The sequence below is a fragment of the Corvus cornix genome, chromosome 7, assembly GCF_000738735.6.
Source record: "Corvus cornix cornix isolate S_Up_H32 chromosome 7, ASM73873v5, whole genome shotgun sequence".
NCBI lineage: Eukaryota > Metazoa > Chordata > Aves > Passeriformes > Corvidae > Corvus > Corvus cornix.
In genome coordinates this window covers 26326461-26353733 of record NC_046337.1, presented here as the reverse complement: position 1 = coordinate 26353733, position 27273 = coordinate 26326461, and the positions used below count along the sequence as shown (strand labels likewise).

Below are 27273 nucleotides of genomic sequence, written 5' to 3'. Positions count from 1 at the left end.
ATTGAGTGTAGGTGGAGCATAAACTATGATCTCACTTCTGGATTTATTTTGCACTATTTCCGTCTTAATAAGTAGTGCATTTATGCTGAATGTGATATTTATCATTATTTGAGTATGAAGAATTATGGAAAATAAGTTGCATTCCTCTCAATATTATTTTTAAATGCTAGGGGGATGAACAGTCAGCTAATTACAACCTCAAGAAAATACCCACAGACATCTGAATAAATTTGAGAACAGATGTATGTCAGTGAAATTATTACATTTTCATTTCAATGTGTAGCAAATGTCCTGACTACCAATTTATTTATTACCTTTGTTGGCCTGTTAAAAAGACAGGCACCTCCCCCACGAAGTAAAAATTCTTTGTATTCTGCAATGCTGCATTTGGAGAATTTCCTGGAATGGTATACCCTAAAATAGCAGAGAATTAGGTGAGTAAATGCCTTGAAACACCACCAGCTACTGGAAAGGGGCAAAGGGGTCACAACTTTTTTTTAATACTGTAAATCCCAGTTTCTTACAACCACTGTGTGCAACAGTACGACAGCTCAGTCTTATTCTCAAACAATAAAATCAGAACAAAAGAAAAATTTTACAACATTTTGCATTTTTATATTTCTACTTTATGAATGTATAGTATTTGTAGCTCTTAAACTTCTCAATAAGGTAACCCCACATTACAGTAGTTGCTATTCACCCTTTCTGTTGCATGCATAATCCAGGATCCTCTCAGGTTTGTTTGCAGCACCTACAAGATGCTGCAGTAAGAGGTTTCACAGCTTAATACAGACTGGTAGAAGAACAATTTCATCCAATTTTCTTCTGTCATATTTGCTAATCTCATTTCATGTCTCCCTAGTTCTTACACTGGAAGAAAGAGTAATCATTCGTTCATGATGTTAGACTTCTCTCATGTTTCCTCAACTCCATCTTTTTTCCCAGACTACTGAAAATGTACTTTATTAGTAATTTCTCATTCAGAAATTGTCTGATGTATTTATTGGTCATGTTTTGAGATCTGGGAACGAGATCTATTCACACTATTAAAGATTGGGGTAACCGTGCCATAAGGAGGTTCTTCATTCCTTTCCTAACAGTGCACTCCTACTGAGATATTTCCCCACTGAATTATTCAATACAGAGAAACTGTCTTCTGACACTCATGGAGTTAAGAGAAAAGGTTTTAAAGTGCAGCTAATTATTCACTCATTTCATTAGTCAGTCCTTTTTCAGCTTCTGCTTGACCATCCTCTGCTCCTGGTTTTTGTTTACTGTTAACCTTTTCTACAGAATAGGTTTATTCCATAGCCTCTTCTTCTGATACTTCCATCCAAGACCGATACTTTGATTAGTTCACCATGTGAAGGAAGCCAGTATCTATTCTGATCAATGCCTTACCTTGGATTCCAGAAGCATATTTATGGAATGATTTTCTGCTGCATTCATACAGTGGCTAACAATTACAAGTCTACAGGGAAGCCACAAAGTAACTCTACTGGAGAACCAATTTCCAAATATCATATGAAGAAACTCAGCTCCTTGTCTCTTATTTGTAGCTAATTTTCTCCATGATTTTTGCAATCAAGCTTCCAAGGTGAGCAAGATTCTGACAGAAAGTGATTTATAAGACTCAAACTCCTATATTTCAGAAGTTATCCTTTTCCAATCAATTGCTTACAGTATAGAGAGAAGAATCTTTAGCAGTGTGTGAGGGTAGAGGGCAATGAAATTCCTCCCATATAGATGTGCTTCCCCCTCAGACCTCATTGACTATGTAGCTAAGGATTGAGTTCCAACTGTGTCCAGTTTTTCATTTATTAGCACTAAAACACATGGATAAAACCCAATGCCTAAATATTTCTGTCATAACGTAAACTATGAACTCATTCCAGAGCCCTCAATTACTGATATTTATGACATACCCTGTTTCCTCCATGATGCAACCACCCCAGGATTCAGTGCAGTCACACTCTTCTCAGACAAGACCAAAATACAACAGAAAAGGAGAGAAGTTATAAATATGCTTACAATAAATATAAGTACTCACTATAAAAATGGAGCTTGACTAATTATACCAAGATTTGATGGTTGCTTGGCTGTACAGACTCTAGTCCCAAAAAAGAAACCAGCCCACTTGAAGACATACTAATACACTAAATAAATGTGGTAATTTCAGATTACCTTATCTGCAGGTTCTTAAGACTCAACACAGTTTCAGGCAGTATAGAAAGCTAAAAATAGTTGGCAAGGTTCTTCCCTACATGCTCTCAAAACAGGCAGCACAAGGCTGTGTGCAGTACACATAATATTGATGATTTTAAATGTTCACATTTCCTCCTCCCTAAAAATACAGAATACCCTGAAAGAGGATTGTTATTGGACAGGCCAGGCTTTTTCCATTTGGCATAAAATTATTAACAGTAATATGTGAATCAGCCGATCAAACATTCATTCAAAAAGTAGTTGAATGAAAATGGATTTACAGTTTACTTACAGCTATAGCATGTAAGTCAACAGTGACCAAATTCATAACATAAAAACAAAAGATCAGTACCTTATGGTTGGTAAAACAGATGCTGCACACTGCCCATAAAAATTATCTACCAAAGATAGATGTACTGTAGTAACTACTGGAAATCCAGAGTTTCTCCATGGAAAATGTTCACAGATTATTTATATGGTTATTTCTACTCTCTCCAGGTCTTTCATTAATCTTTCTCTATAAAAGGGCACCCAAATAAGGGCACTAAACTATCATATCAAAAACCTTAATTTTTCAGTTAAAAAATATTCTGTTTTTCAAATTGTATGAATTCTGTTTTACCTGTAATCAAAAAACAATTATGTAGAAAATATTTTCACAATTTGCTACTTAACACAGTCCAAAAATAGTGCTTTACAAAACAATATTCCTATGTATGGTTTCCTAATTCACAAATTTTTGAAGTGATTCCACAATAAAGTCAACATTATCATTCACATTTTTAAAGAGGAAACAAAGAGAAAAGGTAGCCAAACTGCTTACAAAATGCAAGTGAAAAATCAAACAATTTTCTTGAGCCTTGAAAAGGGCTTTGCAGCAGCTTTTGTACCAACATTCCACATGTGTTAAGGACACACAAATCTGGTCTGGCTGTGAAGCAGCAAGGTAACAAGTTGAGCAAATGTCACACTGAACTAGGTTACAACTCTTTACCATTTCTTCACTTGTACATCAGGTATTTTTGCATTTTAAGAAGTCCGCAATTGTTCTATTGGATTTACAGATTTCATTATGATAGAAAAGGAGTTCTAAATTAAATTAATGGTGTTTTCACCAATATACCTTTGAATATTGGTTATGAATCCAACCTCTCAACACAGAACATCACTGAGGTTATTGCAAAATGCTGCTGAACTGGCGGCTCTTGTTTTGGTGAAGCTGAAATTTTACTACATATATTTCCAAAAGCAGCAATTCTTGTTCTACAGTTACAGCAATTTTGGCATTTCTTTCAAACACAATAAAGGAAGTGCTTATGTATTTAGCTAAGGAAGATAAAAGAAGACTCCATGTACATACTCGGTTTCCTGGCAGCTGGCTCCCATTGTATTCCAAGATTCTGAGCAAGACTTTGTGCTAGTTCCTGTGCCATGGGCAAAGGGAGTCCATACTGCATTCCAAGAGGAGCACAATTACAAAAAAACCAAAAACCCTTTAGTTATTGCAATGAACATTACACTGGCTCATTCTGGCTTATCACATACCTACTACTTCAATAATTCAATGCAGTCAGTCACAATTCTATGTGCATATAAGGAAAATTAACTCAATAAAGTACATAACAGATAAAATATTCCTCTCCTAATCTCAGGTAATCTCTCCCCACTGGTTAATCTAAAGAAAGAAGTCTATTTGATATATACATAATACAGTTCCGTAATAGTAGGGATTTAACCCATGTAAAAACAGGAGAATTTCATTATCAATTTAACACTGCACTGAGGAAAAAAAAATAACAATAGTAAAAAATTCAATACACAGGGACAATTTGTTTTCTAATTTCAATGTTAAAAAAACTTCAGGAAGAATTACATGTCACTGGTACCTCAGAAGATCAAGTGTCTTACAGTGATAAGACAAAAAGATATTCACTGTGTTTCACATATTCCTGTCTGAGATTTTTGGGTCTAAATTTATGTCAAATATAATAAAAGCCAATTTAAGTTCTTTTTAAGAGAATAATGCAGACAGGAGAGAAATGCTTTCTAAAAAGACGAGCACTCTGAGCAGTAGTTTGATGATGATCAAGCAGGCTGGCTGTGAGAATCCTAACTTTTTAATATTTAAGTTATCTTTAAAGCCCTGAATACTGAAACATATAAACTGTTGAGATTATAATGTAGAGATTCTACTTTACTTCACTTTAGTAATGAAAAAAAAAATTACCTCATTCACTCCTACTCCTCTGGCCACAGAGCAAACCCCTCCAAAGTAACTTAAGCTGCTCCTTTTGTAATGAAATGTCACATTCCTTACAAACAAATAAAAATGAAGAAAATATAACACATTGACATTGGGCACCAAGAGCTTATTGAAAGACCACACCCTCACACATGCCATGATAGATTGCATGTACATTCATCTACTTCTAGCATAAAAAGCAACTGCAAGTTTACAAACAGAACGCCAACACTGAAAGAGGTGATTATATATATATAAGCTTTGACAAAGACTATTTTTCTCTTGTAGAGCCAGAATCAGTCTTAATCCACAAACAAACCAAGCACAGAAAGCTCGAGTGCCAGACTCCTAAGACAACAGTGATAACATTCCTTTTAAAAGTTACCAATATATTCCAATTTTTGATCTGTCAGGAAGGAATTCCGTTCTGAAATGTATCAGTATTGAGAACTTTTTAAACTATGCTCTTAATCCAAACCAATTTAAGTTCTAGTTTCAACTCCAAATGAAAAGACTGAGAAGTATACCTAAAGGGAAAGTAATTTAATACTGCACTTTAACCCTGCCTCCTTTCTTTTATTTGTTAATAAGCCCCAAATAATTTAGTTAAGTAATGTAATCTGGAAGATCTAAATTATTCAATAAAACGCCTATAAATTACTATGAATTACTAAAATTACTATTTTAACTCCAGAGTCATAATAATAAACCTACACAGCCTACAAACAACCTACAGTGACCCTGCATGGTGTACGAATGACCTAACCTTTGAAAATTAATGGAGTCTTTTTTAAATGACAGGATACTCCATACAGGTATGTACTTATTTTTCAGAACATTCTAACACCCATCAGAACTTTCAGACTGCAGCTTAATTAAACACATACAGCCAGAGGCTTTACAACAGACAGGACTGCAGTAAGGGCTGAGCTTGACAGGCACTTCTGGAAATGGTCTAGTTCATCCCCCCAGCTGCAAGGAGGCTCAGCTGGAGCACACCATGTTCCGTTGGCTTTGGAAAATCTCCAAGCATGGGCACTCCATAGCCTCTCTGTGCAGCAGAGAGTTTCAGCATCTGACCACCTTCACAGTGAAAGGTTTTTTTTCCCCCCATGTTTAAATGGAATTTCCTGTATTTCAGGTTGGATTTGATACCTTTCACCATGGCAAACTCTTCAGCAGGTGACACAAAACATGCATTGAAGTCACTAAGAGTGCATGTCAGCAGCATTTCGCCTGTATTATGAAGAACACAATCAGCATTGTATTGCAATGCCTGTAGTAAGGAAATCTGGAGGAAATTCTTCAACCCTTGTTTTTATCTTCTTCTGCAGAAGATGAACTACAGGAGAATCCCATGGAAGACACTAGTTACTCCATCCTCACAGTATGTCATGCTGCTGGGAGATGGCTTAAGATCTTCATGCTGCACAGGGGAACATATTTCCTCCTCTTTGCTTACAATGCCGTGAAGTAAAATAATACTTGCTCAAGGCTGAAATCGTGCCTAATGATGCAAGTGGAATTTCCCCTCAAAATGCATTGTGTCTCAGAACAATTCATTACAGCTCTAAAGGAGAAGCCCTTCCATTAACAAATCATCACTGCGGCTACATGTGCGAATAAATATACTAACTGGAACACTCTTGTGGCAACACATAATCCTGTCAGCTCTGCCCTCTCCTGATCGTAACTGGAAAAGCAGTACCTTAAACACCTGATTGGCAAAGCTAAGTGTCCTCAAGGGCTCATCAAAAGCCACTTCAAATGTGACACTGTCTCCAGGTTGCAAAGACATTCAAATATCATTATAGATACGTATATCAACATGAGTACGGTATATACTACACCTATTAAAAACAGGTGTTAAATATGGATTAAGCTTCCTAAGGAAGGCAGAGGTCGATTGATATACAGAATACTAAGCAAAAAAGTACGAAAGAAGAGACAAGTAGACAAAAGCAGTAGACAGGAAGTAACATTCTAAGCCATTGCAAAGGGTACATACGAGAGCAGGTGCACAGCATCAGCGTGCTGCTTGATGTAGTGCTGCCGGTACTTGGAGAAGTCGTGGAGCATCTGCAGAGGGTCAGGGTGAATATTAATGCGATCTCTGTCTGTCCAAGTTTCCACAGCAACGAGAACCACCCTGGTGTTCAGCTGTTCCTTGTATATCTGAGGGCAGAGACAGGACAGGCACAGGAGTAGAACACTGGGTCAGACATGCACAGTTAGCCAGTAAGAGTAAAGCGGAAGGACAATAGGGATAAAGCAGGAGGAAAACATGGGGAAACAGTTAGCTGGTAATGCCTTGCATTTCCTAAAAGCTAATATTCTGATCAACTTAAATTTTATGTTTTAGAAGGAAACAAACAACCCTTGCTGCTCTTTTTTTTTTGAGCCACTCCATTTTCTTTAAAATTCTCATGGCAAATAATTTTGCCACTGAGTTTTGCGGAAAACCTGTAGAAAAACCAGCAAAGAAGAAATGTAAAGGTACACTGGGTGATCTCAAAGAAAAAGAAAAGACCGATCTCAAAAAGTAGCTGAAGGCAATTTTTAAGTTGAGATTAAATAACTTCTCCGTTTTCCAATAAATCCAAAATTTAATTAATGCTTGATTTCCACTTATATAGTATGATCACTTAATTCTCACATTGCTTGAGTGGAATTAAGTAAAAATATTGATTTCCCTATAAATTTTAATGTTACTGTAGCAACAGACAAGGAAACAACAATCAGGCCTCAATAATAACAAAACAGTTTTAAAATATGCATTTTAACATTGTGCATGATACTTGATTCTGACATAAAACTGCTGCTGTCTTTAGGTTCAGTTAAAAAAATATCAAAGTTTATTAACTAAGGTCATGCAGAACTTGCAGATCTATAAAAGATGCATTCCTTATTCACCCTGACCAGAAACCCAGTTTTGTATCAGGGCAGCATCATCCTTATTAAAAAGTCAATGTATAATATTCAGCTTAGAAAAAAAAAGACAAATACAAAAACGAGAGATAGCAACCAGCTAAGCTCAGTTTTGTCCAAGACCCTTGAAGGAAAAGAGTATTAGCATGCTTCAATCTGAGGGAGACAAGCTGAGAACATACACAGAAAATGGTTTACAACATGAGAAAAACCAGTAAAATTAAACCACCTGAAATAACATAGGGGTGGGTCAATAAAGACTTCTGTTTGCTGAGAGGAAAACTGTAATTCCTGAAGCAAACAGCAACAAAAGAATGGAAGAGGAGGCAGAGAACCTGAAGGCCTCTGAAAGCCAATATCCTTTCCCCAACAATAAATCAGTAAGAAATACAGCCCACACCCTATGGACACAAGGGAATAACAAAGCAGAAAGTTCTGCTCCTTTTCACGCTTTATTTAAAGAAAAAGCCATTTATATGTCCTTTTGTAAGATCTCTGTGAGGGGAATGAATTCTACACAAGAATGAAGCTCCATGTTTCTGCATACACACAGATAAAAATGGAAAAAATAGATATAATAGGGAAAGAAAAGACAGATGAAATAACTTCTGTTAAAACACAGAAGAAAGACAAAGAAATAATGATCAGGTGAGAAAAAAAAAGATGCTACCTTCTCTTTGGAAATGTGCAACATAAATTGCAGAAATACTACAATTATTTACATTTTTATCTGCTCTAGTAACTTTTCTTTAGGCTACTGGCATGTTCAGATCATTACAGAAAAATATTCCAAAAGACTTCTAGTATTTCATGTATTATAAATATATTCACCTAAATTTTCAATATACATCCAGTACAATTCCTATGTAAGAGCAAGTACTGCATTGTTTCCTCTGAGCCAAACAAACTGTTGACAATGTTTTGCACTGAATCATATCACACAGTTCCACAGGTATCAATAATGTCACATGGAAAAGGGACTCAGAGTCAGCATTTGGTAGCCTTTGTATTCATCACTACTAGAGAATCTATCCCTGTTTTCACTACAGACAGAGCTCTGAAATGTGTGTGATCATTATATGTGTACCAAAAAGAGGAAAAAAACCCAAATTAATTTTACCACAAATATTACTTTTAGTTTATATGCTGTTGCATATTACAAAGTTGTTTTAAATTTAGTCACAGATACCATTCTTGTATCTGTGTCACTTCCACCCATTTATAATGTACCACAATGGCATTTTGTTTGTTTTTAAGCTATAAATAAAGATTTATGAAGGAGAATTTTTTATTCACACTCACTTTTTCTCACAATAGATATACGTATCCTTTGTGACCTATGCTTGGAGTTTCAATCACTTGTGGTTAGATTTGTTTCACAAATCTAAATTTGATTAAATCTCATTCTTAATTGGTGACAGATACTGAAATCACCCCTGCCAAGGGCAAACTCTGACAGTTGCAAGCTTTAAGAAAAATGCCACAGATAATCTGGTAGTTACTTATACATTCACCCCAGGCTATTCTTCTGCAGAGGAACTAGAAATGCACTTTAAAGTGTAATTGAAATTTGGGTTCTGAAAATGATAACATTTTTAATACAGTGCTAAAGTAAAAGTCAGTGAATCAGTTTTCAGAAGAAACATTGATACTTACAGCATCTACAAGGTTTACCACAGATTTCGCAAAATTGTTTGTGTATGCAGTTGAAGAACGGTGCCTTTTGAACTAAAAGAAGAGAAAGTAGAACACAGTGAGAACTTAAATATTTATTACTAATTCTTTATTTTTACGGCATGAAAAGGAAATTAATATTTTAAGAAAGTAAGGGAAAAACTAAAAAAACTTTTCAGATCACAGCCTCTATCTCATATTCAAAAACCCCTGGAAGATAAAGGAAGCCATGTATGATAGGCAGCCTTTCCCATCCGTTAAAGGAGCATTTAACCACAAGAAATACTTTGTTTAGAATCAGACTTCAAATGTTTGAGACAAAATTACAGGTAAACATGAACATAAACATGAGCTCAAAATTGAGAGGATGCTGTACCCATTTAAACTGCCTAACCTGATGAGTTACATATCTGACTGTAGTAGCCACATTCCATCACTTTAATTATAAGACATGAAGATGAAGCATTTACCACTTGTCCTGTGCACAGCTCTTTGCAAAGGTATCCTTTTCTGCAACAGCACAATACTTTTGTGACATGTAGCAGTAGTTATAGCAAAAGACAAAATGGAAGAGGGAGTGCATGGTAAAAGTAAATACATGTTTGAACATGAAAAGAGTTAAGCTGAGTATCTTAAATTCTAACTTCAATTTTTTTCTATTTTTATAGACTTACATGAGCTGTATTACAAGTTTTGCTTCATAATATATGTGCATGTCATTACAATGTTTTCATGTCTTTCCTCATCCTGCCTCACAAGCCCCTTCTGTTCCAAGTCAAATTTTTTAAAGATGCAGCTATGGTACCTGAACATGAATCCATATGACTTTCAAGAAACTGTAAAATTATCAACCAAGATTACATTACACAGTATGATTTACATATAGGAAAAATAGGTCTTCAAAATTTCACAGAAAATGAACGTGAAATTACTTAGAACAGGGAAAAAAAGCCTTTATCAAAAAACTCTTACTAATTTCAACTACTTGTTAAAAGCAACAAGTCTCATTGCCTCAGTGTTCCATGGAAGTGTCAGCTATTCTATGAAATACTGTACTTAAAAAGAGGCTTTGGAACAAGAGGGCCTGACTCTTCTCTGAGCAACTGAGCAGCTGCTCTCAGGTACGGTGCTAGTAGGTGCCTAGGATGTACACTGTACATTATACCACAAGACTGCTCCCCAGAGAACAATATGACAGTGGGGAAGGGGGAAAGGGTGGCTTTGGCTTTTTGTTTTGAGCCAATCCCAAACCTTTCCAGAAGTGGGAAGGTAAAATAATGTGCTTTGGAAAATGTTCTTGGTTTTCAATAAAGTATTAAAATGCTAATATCAATAACAATACACCATATAATGTGGTTAAATACAGATCCTAAAAGAAATTAATCTAAACCAGTAGAAAGTGCAACAGCCTAATTAAATATGTTGAGATATCTTTATTGCTAGAGGAAAGGAGATGTTGTGAAAATACACAGTATTAACTATTTAACACAACAATCAATGAGGTTTAAGGTACTTCTTCCAACAAAGACCTTTGCTGCAGGGGAAACCTGCCCTCTCCTGGTAAGCAGAAAACCTTGAAAGTACATTAAGTGAGCTCCTGGACTGGCAGGCCGAGACCCCGAACTGTGAACACTTCCCTAAGTATATCTGCTTTATTCTTTGAAAAGAATTATTATCTGTTTCTAAGTTACTGATAACTATGAAGCAAAAAATCTTGTGCTCTGAAGCTCTAACAAATTAAGCGTGAGAGGAGACAACAGTTAGTGTCTGTAACAGGTGTAGTGAACACCTTTAAGCACATCAGTAATACAAGAGGCCAGGGGAAAGAGACAGACATAGGAATATTTTCTCTTCATAAGGAACACCAACCATAGACATCAAACAAGACAACAAAATAGCCATAACTTCAGTTACTGTGTTAAACAACTAACACCTGAACACTCTTAGTGTAGTTTCCTACCAGGTGGCTTTGCAAATGAAAACAGCTCAAGAAATTTCTGTCCTACATTTTCCACCCATTCAAATTCCCTCCACAGCGCTAAATTAACACAGGTAAAATACAGGTTATTTTTGCCCAGACTACTTCTATGATTTATTATACAGATGAGGGAAGGGTACATTATCTGTCTATGCAGCAATAGAACAAGTATGAATTACTGCACCCTGTTCTGATATCTTCTATATCTTGCTCTTCAATATCATCCTTCAGTGCTCACCAAAGAGCCCACAACCCCATAAAGCACTGGGAAACTTGCAGCAGGGTGAGAGATGAAAAACCTCTTTACTGGCAAATAAAGTAAGTGAAAACCTATTGTATCAGCAGACTTCAATTTAAAAAAAAAAAAAAAAAGAGTCTTGCTTACAACAAATGTCACTTAGTCTGACTTTTTCCAGTCATTCCTCAAGACAAAAAGGGGAAAGAATTGGGCTTTCCTCCCCCCACCCATTCTGGGGGGTTTTTTAATGACAAACACTTCTTGAATCAAACAAACAACTTACCTTGCACTTCATTATGAATCCTGTTTATAAGTACGGAATAGTCAGGAAGAACAATCAGAGTTTTGTCTACATGTTTTGCTGCATTAAAATTTAAATCAGTAAAATGAAACTCAAAGTTAAATTCTGATTTCTTTCCATATAACTTCAAAGATAGGATGTAATTTTAGAACATTTTGTGTGTTTGTTCTGGACATAAATGTTTTGTTGCTTTACTAGGTTGGTTATGGGCATAATAATTTATCCATATGATACCAAAGTGTTCCAGATTCATTTTGAATATATAATTGCCACAGAAAATCTTAGGTAACATTAAGCTTCATTAGGTATTATGGCCTACAGTGTGTCTTACAGTACAAATGTTAATAGCTGCTGATAAACTAAATCCTGGGCCCAAAAATAGCTGATGCAGCACAGCGCTGTACATCAGCCTACAAATTGTCACCAAAACGAAGATCACCACTGAATTGCTATACTTACCATTTTATGGTCATTGACTATCATGAGCTCCAGATATTTCATCTCTTCAAAGACACCACGAGATAACTGAGGAATTAAAGAAATGCTTTGAGAAATTAGGAAGATGTAGTAATTTTCAAAAATAACTGTGGCTGATTTTTAGTATAGATACATATTAAAAAGATATTGTGTAAGGTATGTAAACTGGTAAACTGGGTGAGAAATGCAAGTAGGGTAAAGAATCACAGCCCCAGTAACTTAGGCTGAAAATCTGAGGCACATCATCAAGAATGTTCAGGTTCTACTCTTTTTGGTTCAGTGCAGACAGCCCTACTGCTTCCCTCCTCCTTTCGTTATGTACTATTCACCACAGATTTAATGAGAAAGGAAGTTACTAAAAATATATACACCCTCAAAAATATGGTGTAGCTTGTGCAACTCAGTGAAGAAATACAGATTAATCTTCTTTAACTCAATTATTCCCCTAACTCATACATATGCATATGAAGATCATGAGGACTGCCCACTTACGTTCTCGCAAGAACCCAGTTCTGGGTGTCCTCATTCGGATTTTTGATTTAATCATGCTACTTAATGAGCCAAGTGACAATAAGGTCAGATATCTACAAAGTAGCAAGAGTTCATTCAAAATTATTCTTTATTCTCAAGCAGACAAAAACCTTAAAATTCTAAAATAATTTTCACTACTAAATTTTGATTTAATTGATGCATATCATTGCTGTCACTTTAGAAAGTTTATCAACTTTCTTCTAAATATTCTATTTTTAAAGAAAAATATTGTTTTCTCATTTGATAATTATATTATGTGACAATATTAAGCTTCTAAAAATACTTGTTTCCTAAAGCCTACGTTCTCTTGACATTAAAAAATACAGAAATTAGTGAGTTTGGGTTTATAAAGGGTCTTAACTCAGGGTCATACTTCTACTTACTGCTCTCTTTCTTCTCCGTCTCCTCAGCCACTGCAGTTCAGACAGAAAGGGCCATTCAGAACTAGAGTCAGTCTCTGTAAAAATTACAATTTAAGAATTTCATGGCATTATTTTAAACTACTTATGTACACTGTCCAAACCAAAAGTAGATTAAGATCACCAAAATCCGGACAACCCTCACTATTCAAAAGCTCATTTTTTAAAGTACATAAAATATATCAAAACTCAAGTAATTCAGAAATCTTAAAGCATGCAAGGAGAGGTAACCTGGGCTTAGAATATACATTTTCTTCCTTCTCATTGCCTCAATAACATTAATATCACTGATTAATTAGTGATTTTCAGAGGAAAGCTAAATAGAGGTCAGTGGATGAAAATCTTACAGCTGCTCTTTGAAAAATCTAAATTCCATCACAATAATTGTGAAAAAAGTCAGGTTAGTATCTATTTTTCAAGATTTTCTAAATAATCAGCAATTTTATAAACACTGCTAGCCTAATATTCAAATTTTCCAAGTTATAGATGCAATTATTTTCAATATTTAAAAACTCATAAGCAAAAACATACCAAGGTCCTGCAACTGCTTGGAGGCTTGTGTTCCATAAGTTCTTTGGATGATATGTGGCCTGCTTTTACTTTCCTGACAAGAAAAATAAGCGGCATTTTCTTCTAATTAAATATTATTAAGTGAAAAAATGGCACTTCTTTCAGTATTTATAGTTTTTTATTATTTTTTGTATAAAACAGGCAACCATAGTACCAATTTGGGACAGTACTAATTTGAAGCAATCTATTTGCAGTCCTGAGCAAATCATAGAGCCTCTCTGCTTCAGCAAATTGACCAGTCTACAAAACATAACTGTCACAGATGTCTTTGAGATTACCTTAAAAAAGTCCTTTAAAAGCATTAGAGAACACAGATAATTTATTCCAATAAATCAAATTAGAAAGTCTATATCTGGTTGAAATCTTCCTCCCACAGATGAAAAGCAACTATTACTATTTATGAAAAAAATCCTATCTAATTACAGCAAGTTGCAAGAAACCAATCAATATACTATACTTAAGATGATTATTTCACCCTGTTTTATTGGTGTACTCCACACTTAAAAAGGACAAGATTTTTAATGCGTATTTTCTTTAAAAGTCTGACACACCCCAAATTATCACATTTGAGTACCTACTCTAGAAAACAACTCCTTTCTCCCGTAACACCTCCTCTGCAGAGTCTGCCAAAACAAGCGACTCTTTTCAAAGGGTAGGATTCTACTGTTCTGTAACTTCCATAACAAATACATAGCACACTGAAGGACAATACTGCATATATTTGCTGGATTTTTGGGGGGAAGGAGAGGATGTTTTATATAGTATCTACTATAGTTAAGATTAATCAAGCTGAATAAAGTACATGCTGAAGGCTGTGTTCAAGATATTTATCTCACATACTGCAATCAAAAAATGAGCCCCCAAAAGCTCTCTGTAGCTGTATTATTTTCAGTAGTTTTGAGAAAATTAGGCATCTCATCTGTTTTCTTATCATTTAGAGTTCAACTTGAAACCTTGAGTTGGCAAATGGTATCTTACTTTTATAACCAGAACTTTTGCTCTACTTACAATTTTTACTGAAATACCACTCAGAGAGACATCCTGGTTTCATTTGTTCACCCAAGCAAGAAAACAGTTTAGTCAAATTTTCTTCTTCTGACTATATGGATGTCCTTGTATAAATTCATGAATTTACTGAGTCTGTGTTGTCAGTTTTTAGAATTACAACCTTTATGAACATGTGCTACATCAAACACAGACGCACAGCACGTACTGTTGTTCCTGGAGGGACTTGATTCTTTTGGATATAATATTTTGCCATGCCTCTAGAGTTTCATTTATAGTCCAAAAACTGACTGTCCAAATGATACCAAGTTCTCTGAATGTTGATCCATTTTCTTTGACAGTATCAGCCAATGACTTTGCAGATCTTTATTCAGACTCTAATTTCAGCTTTACAGTCACTAAAACATATTGGTTCTGCAGCATTAATTATTTGTCACATACTGTGCGTATACTGTCATATACATACTAGAGCGAGACAAGCTTGACAACTGTGGCACAGCATCTGCAATATATCCTACAGACCAAGCAGGACACAAACCTTAAGAATTCTCTGTCTCAATGTTGCAAAATCATTTCACTGAAAATCACTCAAATATTTGAATCATTCTGAAGTTAAAAATATACCTAGTTTTACTACTGTCTGTGAAATTGTGTCAGCTGTATCAACAGCTAAAGTTTTAGAAATGGTTGCACACATGAAACACAAAAATAATAATAGCAAAATACTTGCATAAATGCAGTCCTACATGCTGATCCAGCATAATCTTCTATCTGAATATGCTGGATCACAATCATTTAAGCTATACAACGACCACTGACTTAAGACATACAAAGTGTAAGATACCCAGATGTAATTATCTACTTAATTAAACATTTTGTAGAATCATGGCAGGCCAAGAGCAATCTGATGCAACTATTTAGAGAGGAATATATAAATGAGTTCCAGAGATCCCTTAAATGAATTTATAAACACTTTAGTTCAAGTACTAGAGCAAATTGATAAATGCTTTTTGACAGTCTATTACCATGTGTTATGGAAACAGTTTTATTTGTCTACTCCCAGCATCTAAATGATCAACAGCAAGCAGGAAACAAAAGATTAAAGAAAAGCAGAGAAAAATTGTAGGTAAATCATAATTACACGTTTGCTACCTTAAACAAATTCAAATTAAGTGTTTTAAAATACTTTTCATTTCCATGTGAATGCATGAGACATATCATTCATTGATTTATTCTAATACTTTTATTTGCTATTCCTTGAGTGCTCTTCCAAACCAAATAAATTAGACAAAAATAAACTTACTGCCGTGTGGGTCAGATCCATCGGTTCTATCAAGTACAAATAAGTACTATCTTCAAACATGCCACTAGAACATGGAGAAAAAGAAGTGATATTTAGGATTACAAGGCAATCCGTTTGACTCCAGGATTTGAATTTTGGTAAGACAAAACCAAACTAAGGGCTGAAAAACTGATCAATATTTAATATATATTCATTACTACCACATGTAGCTAAAGCCAAGATTGAGGGATTTTTAAGATATCTGGCACATTTTAATGGACTAACAGTAAATGTAATGGCAATGCAATGATGAAGTACCAAAAAAGATTTGACCTTGGAAAAAGGAAGTTCTAAGACACACCCTGAGCAGGCAAAATACAATCAACAGCTGAGTTGCACTTAGCAGTAACTAATGCTAATTTCTTGTATTTTTTTCCTTGTACAATCTAACAAGAAGATCCATTTTTCTATGACAGAATCATACATGAATACTGAGCATGCTGAAATATAATTCTTGTTTATCCTTTACCATAATAAGTCATCTGGGGAAATATTTACTTGCACTTACTAAATTCAAACGTTTGTGAGACAGAATCAAAACATGATTTCCAATGATACTAAGAAAAATTGCTAGCAGTTTGGCACAGCTGGTACTGACATTTCAAAACATCAAGAAATCTTTGAGCCTGTAATGTTTCAGTTCCTCCCATATTAAGAGAATATTCAAGAATAACAATTAGTTGTAGCCTTGTTTAAAAAATGAGAACATGTACTTACTGAAGTCCATTACAAGTTGAAAGAGCAACTTTGGAATCCTTGACACCTCTGATATTTCCATGGTAGTAACAATGCTCTCCCCCCTAATAATTTTTAAAAACAAACAATCACACACACAAAATTATCCTGATTTAATGTCTGTTGCTTAAAACCAATGCAAAAAAAAAAAAATCTAACAGTAACAATACACATTTACCTCATTTAAGTAGTTTTCTTTATTGTCTATCAGCAAGAAGCTCAGCTAAACTAAAAAGAAAAAGTATTCTCAAAAAATGTTATTAAAAACCCTGAAGTGGGGTTGTTTCTCACCCATTGTTTGAAAAACCTACTATTCATCATAAAAACATTTTTAGTTCTTGTGTCATGTCATTTGAACTCCAACATGCATATTGAACCCATTCTTTATGCAATTATTATAACTCAAGAAGATACAAAAAATGTAAATGCTTTTTATCTATGACAGCATTATTTCCATTTTGCATCTTATTTAATGAGTTATTCAGGTTCTGATTTAAATTTCTTACAGGTTATTGTGTATAATTAAATCAAAGTACTACACAGAAAGCAATCACTATGTGTTTACCCTTCCATCAGTGAGAATGTTTTTTAACAGCTAAACTTGATTCTCTTTCTCACACAAAACTTTTCAATATTTTTTTTCTTTAAAGATGATCATCTGAGTAAAGAAATTGCTGTTTGTTCTTCAGTCATCTTTGTAATTAACTACCTCTTTCTAGAGAATACAGTACTTTTCATTGCGATCTCACTTCTTTAGATCCACATCAGGAAACAAAACAACCTTAGGCCTAAAAAGTTTTAGAAGACACTGCAAAAGACCAGGATATAGTCCTTATTTGACCTCCTACACAAATTATGTGGGGATTTGGGGTTTTTTTTATTATCTATAATGAAGCTTTTTACAGATTAACGTGACCTCAGGAGCTCCATTATTGCTTCTAAATAAAACAATTCAGAAAACATCCCCTAGGAAGTTTGGATCAAGTTACTGCAGCATGCAAAGGTAGCCCATTTGCTGAGTCTGAAGTTCTAATATAATTTTCCAGTCAGATTCATGATTCAGCAACCGCAGTGCTCAATGCTAGTGCTGCAGCTGACAATTGCATGAGCTTGTCTAAATGCCAGAGGGAATTGTTTTCTTGCATCATTTACCATTTTTGCCTATTCTGCAGAATACTGAGTCTTAATGAAACAACTTCCTTTGTATGTAACATGAAACTATTTTTCTTCTTCAGTGGAAGAAAACAAAACAGCATATTTCAGTAATTACATTGCAATGTAATTGTTTAATTCTGCCCTAATCTGCCATGTATTATTTCATTTGAGATTCTCTATAGCAAAGGCAAAACAATAAACCAGATATCCGATACTTGGACAAACAACAGTCCAGAGTTTCTGAAGACATGAATACGACTGGAATACTCTCTTGCCTCCACTCTAAATACAGATATAATTCACACGTAATAAGTTTTCAAGAAATATTTTGGCATTTCTACCAAATATGAAAAAGTAATTCCCTGAAAATGTGGTTTATAACCTTCCTAGGAACCTTCCAGTCCTCATTTTGCTACCACAAACAAACAAAAAGACTGATCTTGTTCCTTTATAGCTGAATTACCTTGCAGAACTTCAATCTGGCTTTGGATCAATAGTCTATGGCACTGAAATCAATTTGGGAGCTAGTCTGACAAACAAAATTAATTGGATGTCTAGCAATATGCTGATTTTGTAGTAACTCCAGAGGTTAAAGTTTCAGTTAAATCTTTCATTTTCTGTGTTACTGTATAATTCTTGAAAAAAAAAGTCACTGCAAGATTATTAGGTTAGTTTAAATGTCTTACATTACCATTATTTTTTCTCCTTGCACTTTGTGCTAAGGACACATAAATAATTAATTAAGACTAATCTGATGGTGACTTCAACCCCTCCACCTCCTGTATTTTACAAAATGTAATTGTTCTGGCAGTAATGGATCACCTTCACAACTACCACCTACAAATGCCTACTCCTCACTCCAAAACACAGCTTCCCTTTTTTGTACAATTCCTCTTGTATTACTGAGATATCTGTACAAGATGAGATCACAGTTACTGTCTATGTGTGGAAAAACACTTCTGATGTTTTTAAGTCATGCAAAACATTTTTTTCTCTTTCCTATTTTCACATTTTATTGGCATTGTTCCCTCAGAAAGACAATTTAAGAACATGATACCTTAGAAAATTTTGGTTTTCCATCTTCATAGTGAATCTCCACATAATTGGAAGATAACAAGTCACTGTTAAAGAAAGGATAAATAAAGTTGAGAAAAATCTGAGTACTCTCTCTACTATTATGGGTAGGTTTGGGGGTTTTTGTTAGCATTTTCAAACTATTTTTATTTTCCTTGTACATTAGTTTAAAAAAAATCAAGCAGTTTGTGTTCAGTAAATGGTTTGATGGTACACCGGCAGTCAAAGTGGGGTACAGAAGGGGAAATTTCATTCTGCAATCTAATCCCTTGTATTTTAGCTCTACAAATAGATTACCAGCCTTCTAAATATGAAAAAAAAAAAAAAAACCAAACCAAAAACCCATGGCTTTAGAACTTTGCTTGCTGTCAGTAAATGTACGTTTAGTTCAGAACCATTTTCAAATAAGTTTTACATTTTATCTAAAAGTGTAAATATGTAAGGCTGAACAAATAAATACACCATTGTTATGAAGACAAGAATGTATAAACACTTTCACAAACTACAAATACTCATTTTTTTTTCCAAAAGCAGTAATGTGCCTTAAAAGAAAACACACAAAGCACAACCCAAAACACACTCCATACTACCCCTTTTTCTCACTTTCACTTTTTGTTTTCAGATACATTTCTCATTCTTATTTTCTTCCTAACTCTGGCAAAAAAAATTCCTTGCATAAAAATTTTCCATAATGTGTAATTCACAGTTCAGATTTATTTTTTTTTAACTAAGCTTAGCAAGGCTGTACACATCCTGCGATAACCTCAATGCCCCATTCACATCTCACCCCATTACAATAAGGGTTGCAGCACAGTGCCCAAGGAGAGCAAAGCAATTAAAGATGTTAACTGGCACCACCAAATATGCAAGATAAGCATTTTACTTAATGTGATCCAGAATTCTTAGCATTTTTGAAGCCTCTAATGTACCCTTACAAGTTAAAAAAAAAAAAAAAAAAGGTTAATCTGCCAACCTTTTCCATTCTTTAGCTTCTCATTACTTCCAACTGCCAAGGAATTCCCTATTTGGGTAGTGTCCAAATCCAGTGTCACATATGATAGGTATCTAACATGGAATACTTATGATGGAAAACTCCTATATGTATATACACATATATTACAAGTACAAAGCAAGGATGCAGACAGTGTTTTCCAGTAGACTCTACACTTTTCTCATCCCTGACTTTCCAACGTGTTGGGTCTGTGTGACAAGGTTTTGGTAGTGGGTGGGTATAGGAGTGGCTCTCTGAGAAGCTGCTAGGAGGTTCCCCCATGTCCAACAGAGCTGGTGCCAGCCAGCTCCAATATGGACCTTTGGGATCTGCAGGATACAAAGCACATCAATGAAATTCTCCATGCTGAACAAATGCCCTCCAAAGAAAATTAAGGCCTGCTGTTCATGATATACTTCCCTGTGCTGGTTTGGCCAAATTTAGAAATATATCCTCTGAGAGAGGGCAGGTTAAAAACCACTCCTTCCCCACCAGGTTCAGGAAAAAAACCTTTCCTCGAAGGAAAGTGAAAGAGATAAAAACTATTTATTTAACAAACACACAGGAAAAGGATAATACTGCTAAATAATAAAATCTCTCACTGTGGAGAAAAAACTTGGGAAAATGTTGGAGTCCTCCCTTTGGTCTCCCTCCTACTTGGAGCTGGGACTTGGCCCAGGGCCAGGCCCTCTGTGCTCAGTGGAAAGTCCTCCCGATGTGTTGATATTGAAGCAGTCTAGCAGAAAAAGGGAAAAAATCAAAAATTCCAGGAAAAACAAAGTTCAACTCTCTGGAGGAAAAAAAACCAAAAAACTGGTTGAACAAGCAAGCAGGGTGCTTCTCCGCTCCTCTCCCCACAGCCCAGCAGCAGCAGGAAAAAAAAATGCAGAGAGCCAGAGGATGTTATTCTCTGTCTGTCCTTGAAAAGCACTGCTTTGAGAAGTTTGCTCAGTTTTCTCTCTCTCTGCTCAGGCTCAGTTTAAAAGCATAGAAAGGCATAAAACTAATTTCTGGGCATAGAGCAGCGACAGGGAATACAACATCAAGTCACCCCAAGACATTCCCAAGTGCCACGCTGTAAACAAAATGCACCTTTAATTTGTGAAGCACCCTTTTGCCAAATGTAACACAGTATCCACCACCTAGAAGGTGGAGTAGAAAATCTTTTATAAGACTTTTGGATTTCACAAAATTGTTTCTCACGCTAGGCTGGAACAGGGTGTTCATTACTAGTTTCTGGTCATTATTATGTTTTTAAGCTTGCCACACAATCACCAAGGTTATGCAAGGGCATTTTTCTCTTAACATTCCCCTCAGGACAGCAAGAATTTTGAACATTCCATTGAAAAAAAGAAAAATCAGTCAGCTACTCCTTAAACTGTATGCCTCTACCTGGGCAAGTACCTGATTTTTGTCAGCTACCTTACATCAATTTTTCTTATTTCAAGTATCTGTCTAAACTAGCAAACATCCAAAAAACACTTTGCTTGCAATCACATTCAGAAACCTCTCAATGTATACTGCTAATCTGAGAGAATGTTGACCTTATTCAGAGAAAGAGGGGGAAACGGGAGAGGAACAGTTATGTTTTCACGTTTTTTCCAACACAGCTTTGCTAGTACATACAACCAGTTGCTTCTATAATAACTCTGAGTCCTGTCCTCTATATCCATATCAAAATCAGTAGAAACACATCTGTAACTGTTTATAAATGGTTAGTATAGAAATGTGATATTGCAGAGAGTAGTTGAGGACTGAAAAATTCGGCAAAAAACGTTCTACTGCTGCCACAAAAAAGACAGGAAGGGTAAGGAAGTTTGTTCTATTTTTTGCTAAAACTCCAGGAATAACAACAGCTATAAAAATACACATAAAACTGCTACTGCAAATTTCCCCTACCAAAACTTTTACCTGTTATTAATGCTGAAAAATTTGTCCAAAGACATAAGAAATTATTAAAGGAAAAGGAAAACAAAAAAAGAATGCTTAACCAAAAAACTTTCAAACATTTTTTCCTACACAAAAGACATACACAGAAGAGCACTGTCATTTCACCAGGAGGTGTGATGGGGCTCTTTATGCAAGTGGCATCCAAACGAAAGGCCTAGAATACACTGATTAAGAGCTCGTGTAGAAGTACAATTGCTTGAGGAGTGAGGCACAGAACTCATGCATAAAGTAGGGGTCTCCGCAGCACAAAATAACTTCCTGTGTTACCATTTACAGAATTCCTAAATTTACCTCGGAAAGGCAGACCTGAGTTTTAGAAAATACCTTTGCATCTCATCTACACTGGACTGTGTTTTGCATCCAGTACAGCAAATTTATTTTTCAATACGATGAGCACCAGAAACGGTGCAAGCTTTAACTGAAACGAGTGTCAGTCATGATCACATCAGACAAAAGTCTATTTAGGTAGTGACATTAGTATGATCCTTTACAATGAACACATCAAACTGCAACATGTTGAATGAACTCATGACAAAATTATTTGTCTGCTGCATTCTTTTCTACAGCTCCTTCCACCCTGCCTTGTTTGTGTTAGATAATTTTCTTATTAAGCTGTCCTGCTCCTCGGCCCTTCTGTCCGAGTTACACTGAGAAATGCAAAATAAGCAGCAAAGGGATATGCCATTCCCTGTAGGTGCTGCCTTTGAAGGCACAGTCCAGCTGTTAAAGCAAGCAGCAGATGCTTTCTGAAGAACTCACATCCACTTCTCTGGCACACACTTCACTGCTGATGTTTTCATTAGCAGGAGATCTGAAGAGAGCTGCTGGCTCACCTCAGCTGGCATCTAACTATCCTGAAGAAGAGAATTGATTTGGGTAGGAAAAGGCTATGAAATGACTAAAAGACATCTCATATACAAATAAGCAAATTAGTTTCCAGGAACCTAGTAGACAGCCTGCAGAAAATAAGAGTACAGCAAGAATTACTTTTCTTGCATACTTCTACAATTATCTTTATACTAACCTATTACCAAGCAATAATTTATTAACTATTCTGAAATGTTTCAAGCTCAGTACCAGTGTCTGAGCAACCTAGTTTAGTTGAATTATTTAACAGAACACCCATCTGATGTTTCTGTCCATTTGACAGATATAGTTTAGTAGCACATAAAGATGGAAAAAACAAAGAGACCTTGCTGCAGCATTTTGTTAGATGATCAAGGCACTGTCATCTAATGCAAGGCCTATCTACAGCCTTGTTTATATTAACAGTTTCAATTATATTCAGAAGCTTTGTTGAACTCACTGTTCTTATGGGAATTTATTAAATTTCTAGTATGAATTTACATTAGTCTTTACTTGGCGGTTGTTTTTGAAGCTGCTCTGATAAGACTGTCTCCAAGGAATAAATATACTGCTAACATTCACTATTGTTTTAAAACAGAGCAAGGTTTTACTACTATTTCTTATATTATGAAGGAACTTAAAAAATCAGAACATGATACTGTGGATCAAACAATTGCGTTTACAAGTAATTAGCAGAAACAACTGATGATGCAAATGTATAGGTTAACGTTTTTATAACTATGGAATCAAAGGAAGTCCTCACTCATTTCTGCTATTAAAACCATAATGATTCTGTCACAGTAAACAGTACATTTAATTAAAAATCACTCCTTGCATGGTCCTGCTATCGTTGCTTGGTTTTGCTTCATTTGTCTCTTTGAGGCAGAGTAAAGGATGACCCAACCACAAATTTACAAAGTGAAATTACCTACGTGATCCTCAAATGGGGAATAGGTCTCCAAAAAGGACTGACATGAAAGCATGTAATAGAATGGTTTAAAATACTCATATAGAATGCTGCAGAAAACTCTCCATATTTTTTTTCTGGATCAGTCTGCCTCCCTCAGTGCAAGAAACCCTGAGTCAGTTCAAGGGTTTCAAATTCACGATCCTTTCTCTAGCTATGTCCTCAAGCTCTCCCTTTGAGAATGGAACATGCTGTATTTTATTGGCTACTTCAGCAAGCATTTTGAAGGCAGCAGTGTGAAGAGTTCTACAGAGTATTAACAGTGTGTTGGTCAGCTTCCACCATATTTTCATTTACAGTTATGCTGAAGATGATATCACTTTAAAAAGTGCTATGCACAAGGATATGAAAACACAAACAGCTAGGCAGTATTACAGAAGATGAGTTCTATGCCATGGAAAACACTTCAGTGCAATTTGTTATGACAGAAGTTTCCTAGAAGAACAACTGATAAAATAAAAATTTCATTTAAACAACTGTCCAAATTTACTCAGTATTGCCTTTCAATTCATCCCTTTTCTTTCCTCGCCAGCTTGGAAAACTTATCAGTAAGAATTTTATTAACCTGCAGTGTAAGATTAAGGGCTGCCACCAGTCTTTGCCAGAATGGTCTCATCCAATGGTAACCATATTTGCTAAACCTTCTCTCATTTAAAGAAAGGTTTTTTAGATACAAGAGAAACTTGTTTCTTCTCTTAAACACTTCACTGAATGTGCCAGATGTTTGATACTTTGTGTCTAATGGTAACACTCCTATTTAAAACAACTCTTTCCGTGAAGGAAAAATCCAACCAGATGTGGGCGTGGAGTTTTTTCCATTATTATTTTATTTCTAATACCAAGAAAGAGTGGAATAAGCTTATTTATACTTACAGAGAGCTGACTTGAGCACCTTCAGATTAGATTAATGACTGTAGCACAATCAGAGGTACAGTCCAGCAAACTCAAAGTTTATTTTGGTTCCCTTAATCCATGCTTCCATATTGAACTATACTGTGCAACTTTAGCTCTGTCATTGAATCAAGTTAAATTCAGTCATAGAGGCTTCTAGGGGCTTGTTTGATGAACTTAATCATATGCCAGGCGTACACAGGCTTTATACTAGCTCCAAATGCAAAGATTTCAGCCTGCCTACAAAACAATCTGAGATGCCAGGAATTCACTTCAACATAGAGATCTCACTATTGACAAACCTGGAACATATCAGAGATCAACTGAAACACCTACTGAAGCGGAAAGACATGAGTTCTTCACCACTGCCAGGGTACAGGGGTTACATGTGGGAGTAAGAATATAACCTACGGAAGGATACATCAAGTCAGACAGCTGCTTAGTGTGTTGTCTGATGGCAAACACCACTACACGTGTAGCAATCTTTCAGGAAGCTTCTCAGCACGCAGTGATCCGTGACACCAGGACTTCATAAGCCAGAGTTAGTATAATTTTTTACAATGGCTCTCAGTAGATTTCTTTTCTGTAAGTTCTTCCAATGCTTTAATTCATGTAAATAGTTTAATATGTACAGCGTCCTGTAACAAAATTTACCTTTTAATTATTTTTGTGAGAAGCACCTTCTTTCAAACCTCCTACTGCGTTTGATACCAGAAACTGTTACATGGGAGGGAGGAGACAACCAACATCCTCATCCTGCCACACAGAATTTTACAGCACTGTCATATTGTCACAGATGTGTATTTGTCTTCCCAAGGCTTGTTGACCCAAACAATCCACCAAACCAATGGCTGTGGTTGCATCTCAGCTGACAGACATTCAAAATCCTGTTCAGATGGATGAGAGATCCACACTTAATTAAATCCAGGATCAGGAGTGCACAGAATAAAGTTTTCACTCCACAAGCAAGTGGTTTGACAAATGGTACTTTTTACAAGGACATGGAGATAGGACAAGGGGGAATGGCTTTAAACTGAGAGATGATAGATTTAGATGTAAGGAAGGAACTCTTTATTGTGAGGCTTGCGAGAGGTTTTCACATCTGCCTCTAGGACTTTGCACATGGAATGCCCACTGAGACAAATGATAACTTTTAACAGGTTGCCTCCAGCTCTGGAAATAAAGCCCTGTTAGCTACAGCTGAGAAATTCAAGACTGCACTTACAGGAGGGCACACACATTGCTGTAAAATCCTAACACTGAGTTCCTTACATTTCATCTGTAACAAATTTTTTAAAGCTCACTAGAGTTTAACTTTTCACAGTATTATTACCACGTTTAATTTAGCTTATGTATCTTATAAGATCCATTTAATACCCTAAATGTTTAAGTGTTTATTTAAGAAAATATCATACATACTCAGTTTCCTTCTGAAACACTGTGACTAGTTTTTCCATTTTCATTAAAAAAGAATTATGAAAAAAAAACCCAAGAATCAAGTAGTTTCTCAAATAATTCAGTTACTGCCCTACTGTTTTTAAATTAGGCTAACATTGTAACCTCCTCTGGGACCACTCTCAGGTTAATTCAGTCCTACAGAAACATACACCACAAAGAATAAACCCAATTATAAGGTTCAAACTATTAGATAAAATTTGCTGTAATGTTGGCTGCACTTCACAAAAGAAACTGACTTTCCACAATAGTCATCATATTTTAATGTCTCAAATCTTTAAGTCATGTTACGGTCAAATGCAGTGGGTTTGGGTTTTTTCAGTTCATGTCAAAGATGCCAAATATTTTTTCTATGATATCTTCATTGAAAAGAAATCCATTTCCCTGGAAACAGAGTTTCCTGGAAAGATGGACTCTTACAGAGAAAACAGAGGAAAAGCTAAAAAATATAGACTGATTTTGGTGGATTTTTTTTTCTCCCCTTCGCCAAGAATCCTAAATTTTGAGGCAAGTTATCAGTAGGAAGGGTTTTACCTTCTGCTTCTGTCCAGCTCAGTTAAATAATTCCCTATTCTTGGATGTGTCTCAGCCACCAGAGTCCCAGTGGGTGAAGGTTCCAGTATGGCCTCAGCCCCTTATGCTGGTGGAGACCACTCTGTTTAGAGGCAGGTACTAGACCATGGCTGCAATCTGCCAGAAAATATAGCCAACTTCCCTCCTCACTAAAAAAGCAGCAAGTAGATATTTTTAATTCACTGGTTTTGGTAGTACTGCTCTTTAATGTGTTTTAGTACTACACCAGAACATAAAACCTGCTACCTTTAAGCAGGACATTAAGAGTTACCTGCAAAACCTTTTCTCTTTCAGCAGAAGAACAGCAAGTTAAAAGCCTTTTACATGTTGCTGGAAATGAGATCATTAAAAACTAATTTGCTAGCACTTTGCAAACATTTGTTTGTGTAAATAATGCATCAACATAAAATAAGAAACTGGTCAGATATACTAGGATCATTGATTAGCCAAATATAATGCTACAACAGTATTGTTTGAGGATGAAAGTGAACTTCCTGAAATAAGTGAACACTTTTAAAGGTTTTTTATAGAAATTGTGTTTTATGACAATGCTACATGTTACTCATTGCATAGGGAATTTATTGAGTTTGAGCAGACAATCATAGCTGAATTATAAGTCTAACTTTTCAAATGGGATTGTTACCCCACTAGTGCCCTACAATCTTCCATTTTCATACTAACAGTACTAACTGAAAACATTATTTAATCCATTACAAATTAGAAAAA

At 35.6% G+C, this 27273-nt stretch overlaps 2 protein-coding genes across 8 annotated transcripts in view; one reads left to right on the top strand and one right to left on the bottom strand.

Annotated features, from left to right (window-relative positions):
* The window catches only part of DYTN (dystrotelin), a 77164-nt gene extending 70703 nt beyond the window's left edge, over positions 1-6461 (top strand). The window contains exon 15 of the mRNA XM_019290257.3: positions 5589-6461. The gene's annotated coding sequence lies outside the window, so the exon portion shown is untranslated. The remainder of the gene's footprint in view (positions 1-5588) is intronic.
* Positions 1-27273, bottom strand: part of ADAM23 (ADAM metallopeptidase domain 23) — a 71136-nt gene that overhangs the window by 29294 nt on the left and 14569 nt on the right. For all 7 annotated transcript variants that reach the window (XM_039554901.1, XM_039554898.1, XM_039554904.1 and 4 more), the window contains exons 4-15: positions 18858-18921; positions 16628-16710; positions 15872-15935; positions 13525-13597; positions 12958-13031; positions 12026-12091; positions 9032-9103; positions 6456-6622; positions 4433-4517; positions 3566-3656; positions 1926-1974; positions 315-414 (exon numbers count right to left, since the gene is read on the bottom strand). In XM_039554901.1, coding sequence (XP_039410835.1) covers positions 315-414; positions 1926-1974; positions 3566-3656; positions 4433-4517; positions 6456-6622; positions 9032-9103; positions 12026-12091; positions 12958-13031; positions 13525-13597; positions 15872-15935; positions 16628-16710; positions 18858-18921 — 988 coding nt within the window. The remainder of the gene's footprint in view (positions 1-314; positions 415-1925; positions 1975-3565; positions 3657-4432; positions 4518-6455; positions 6623-9031; positions 9104-12025; positions 12092-12957; positions 13032-13524; positions 13598-15871; positions 15936-16627; positions 16711-18857; positions 18922-27273) is intronic.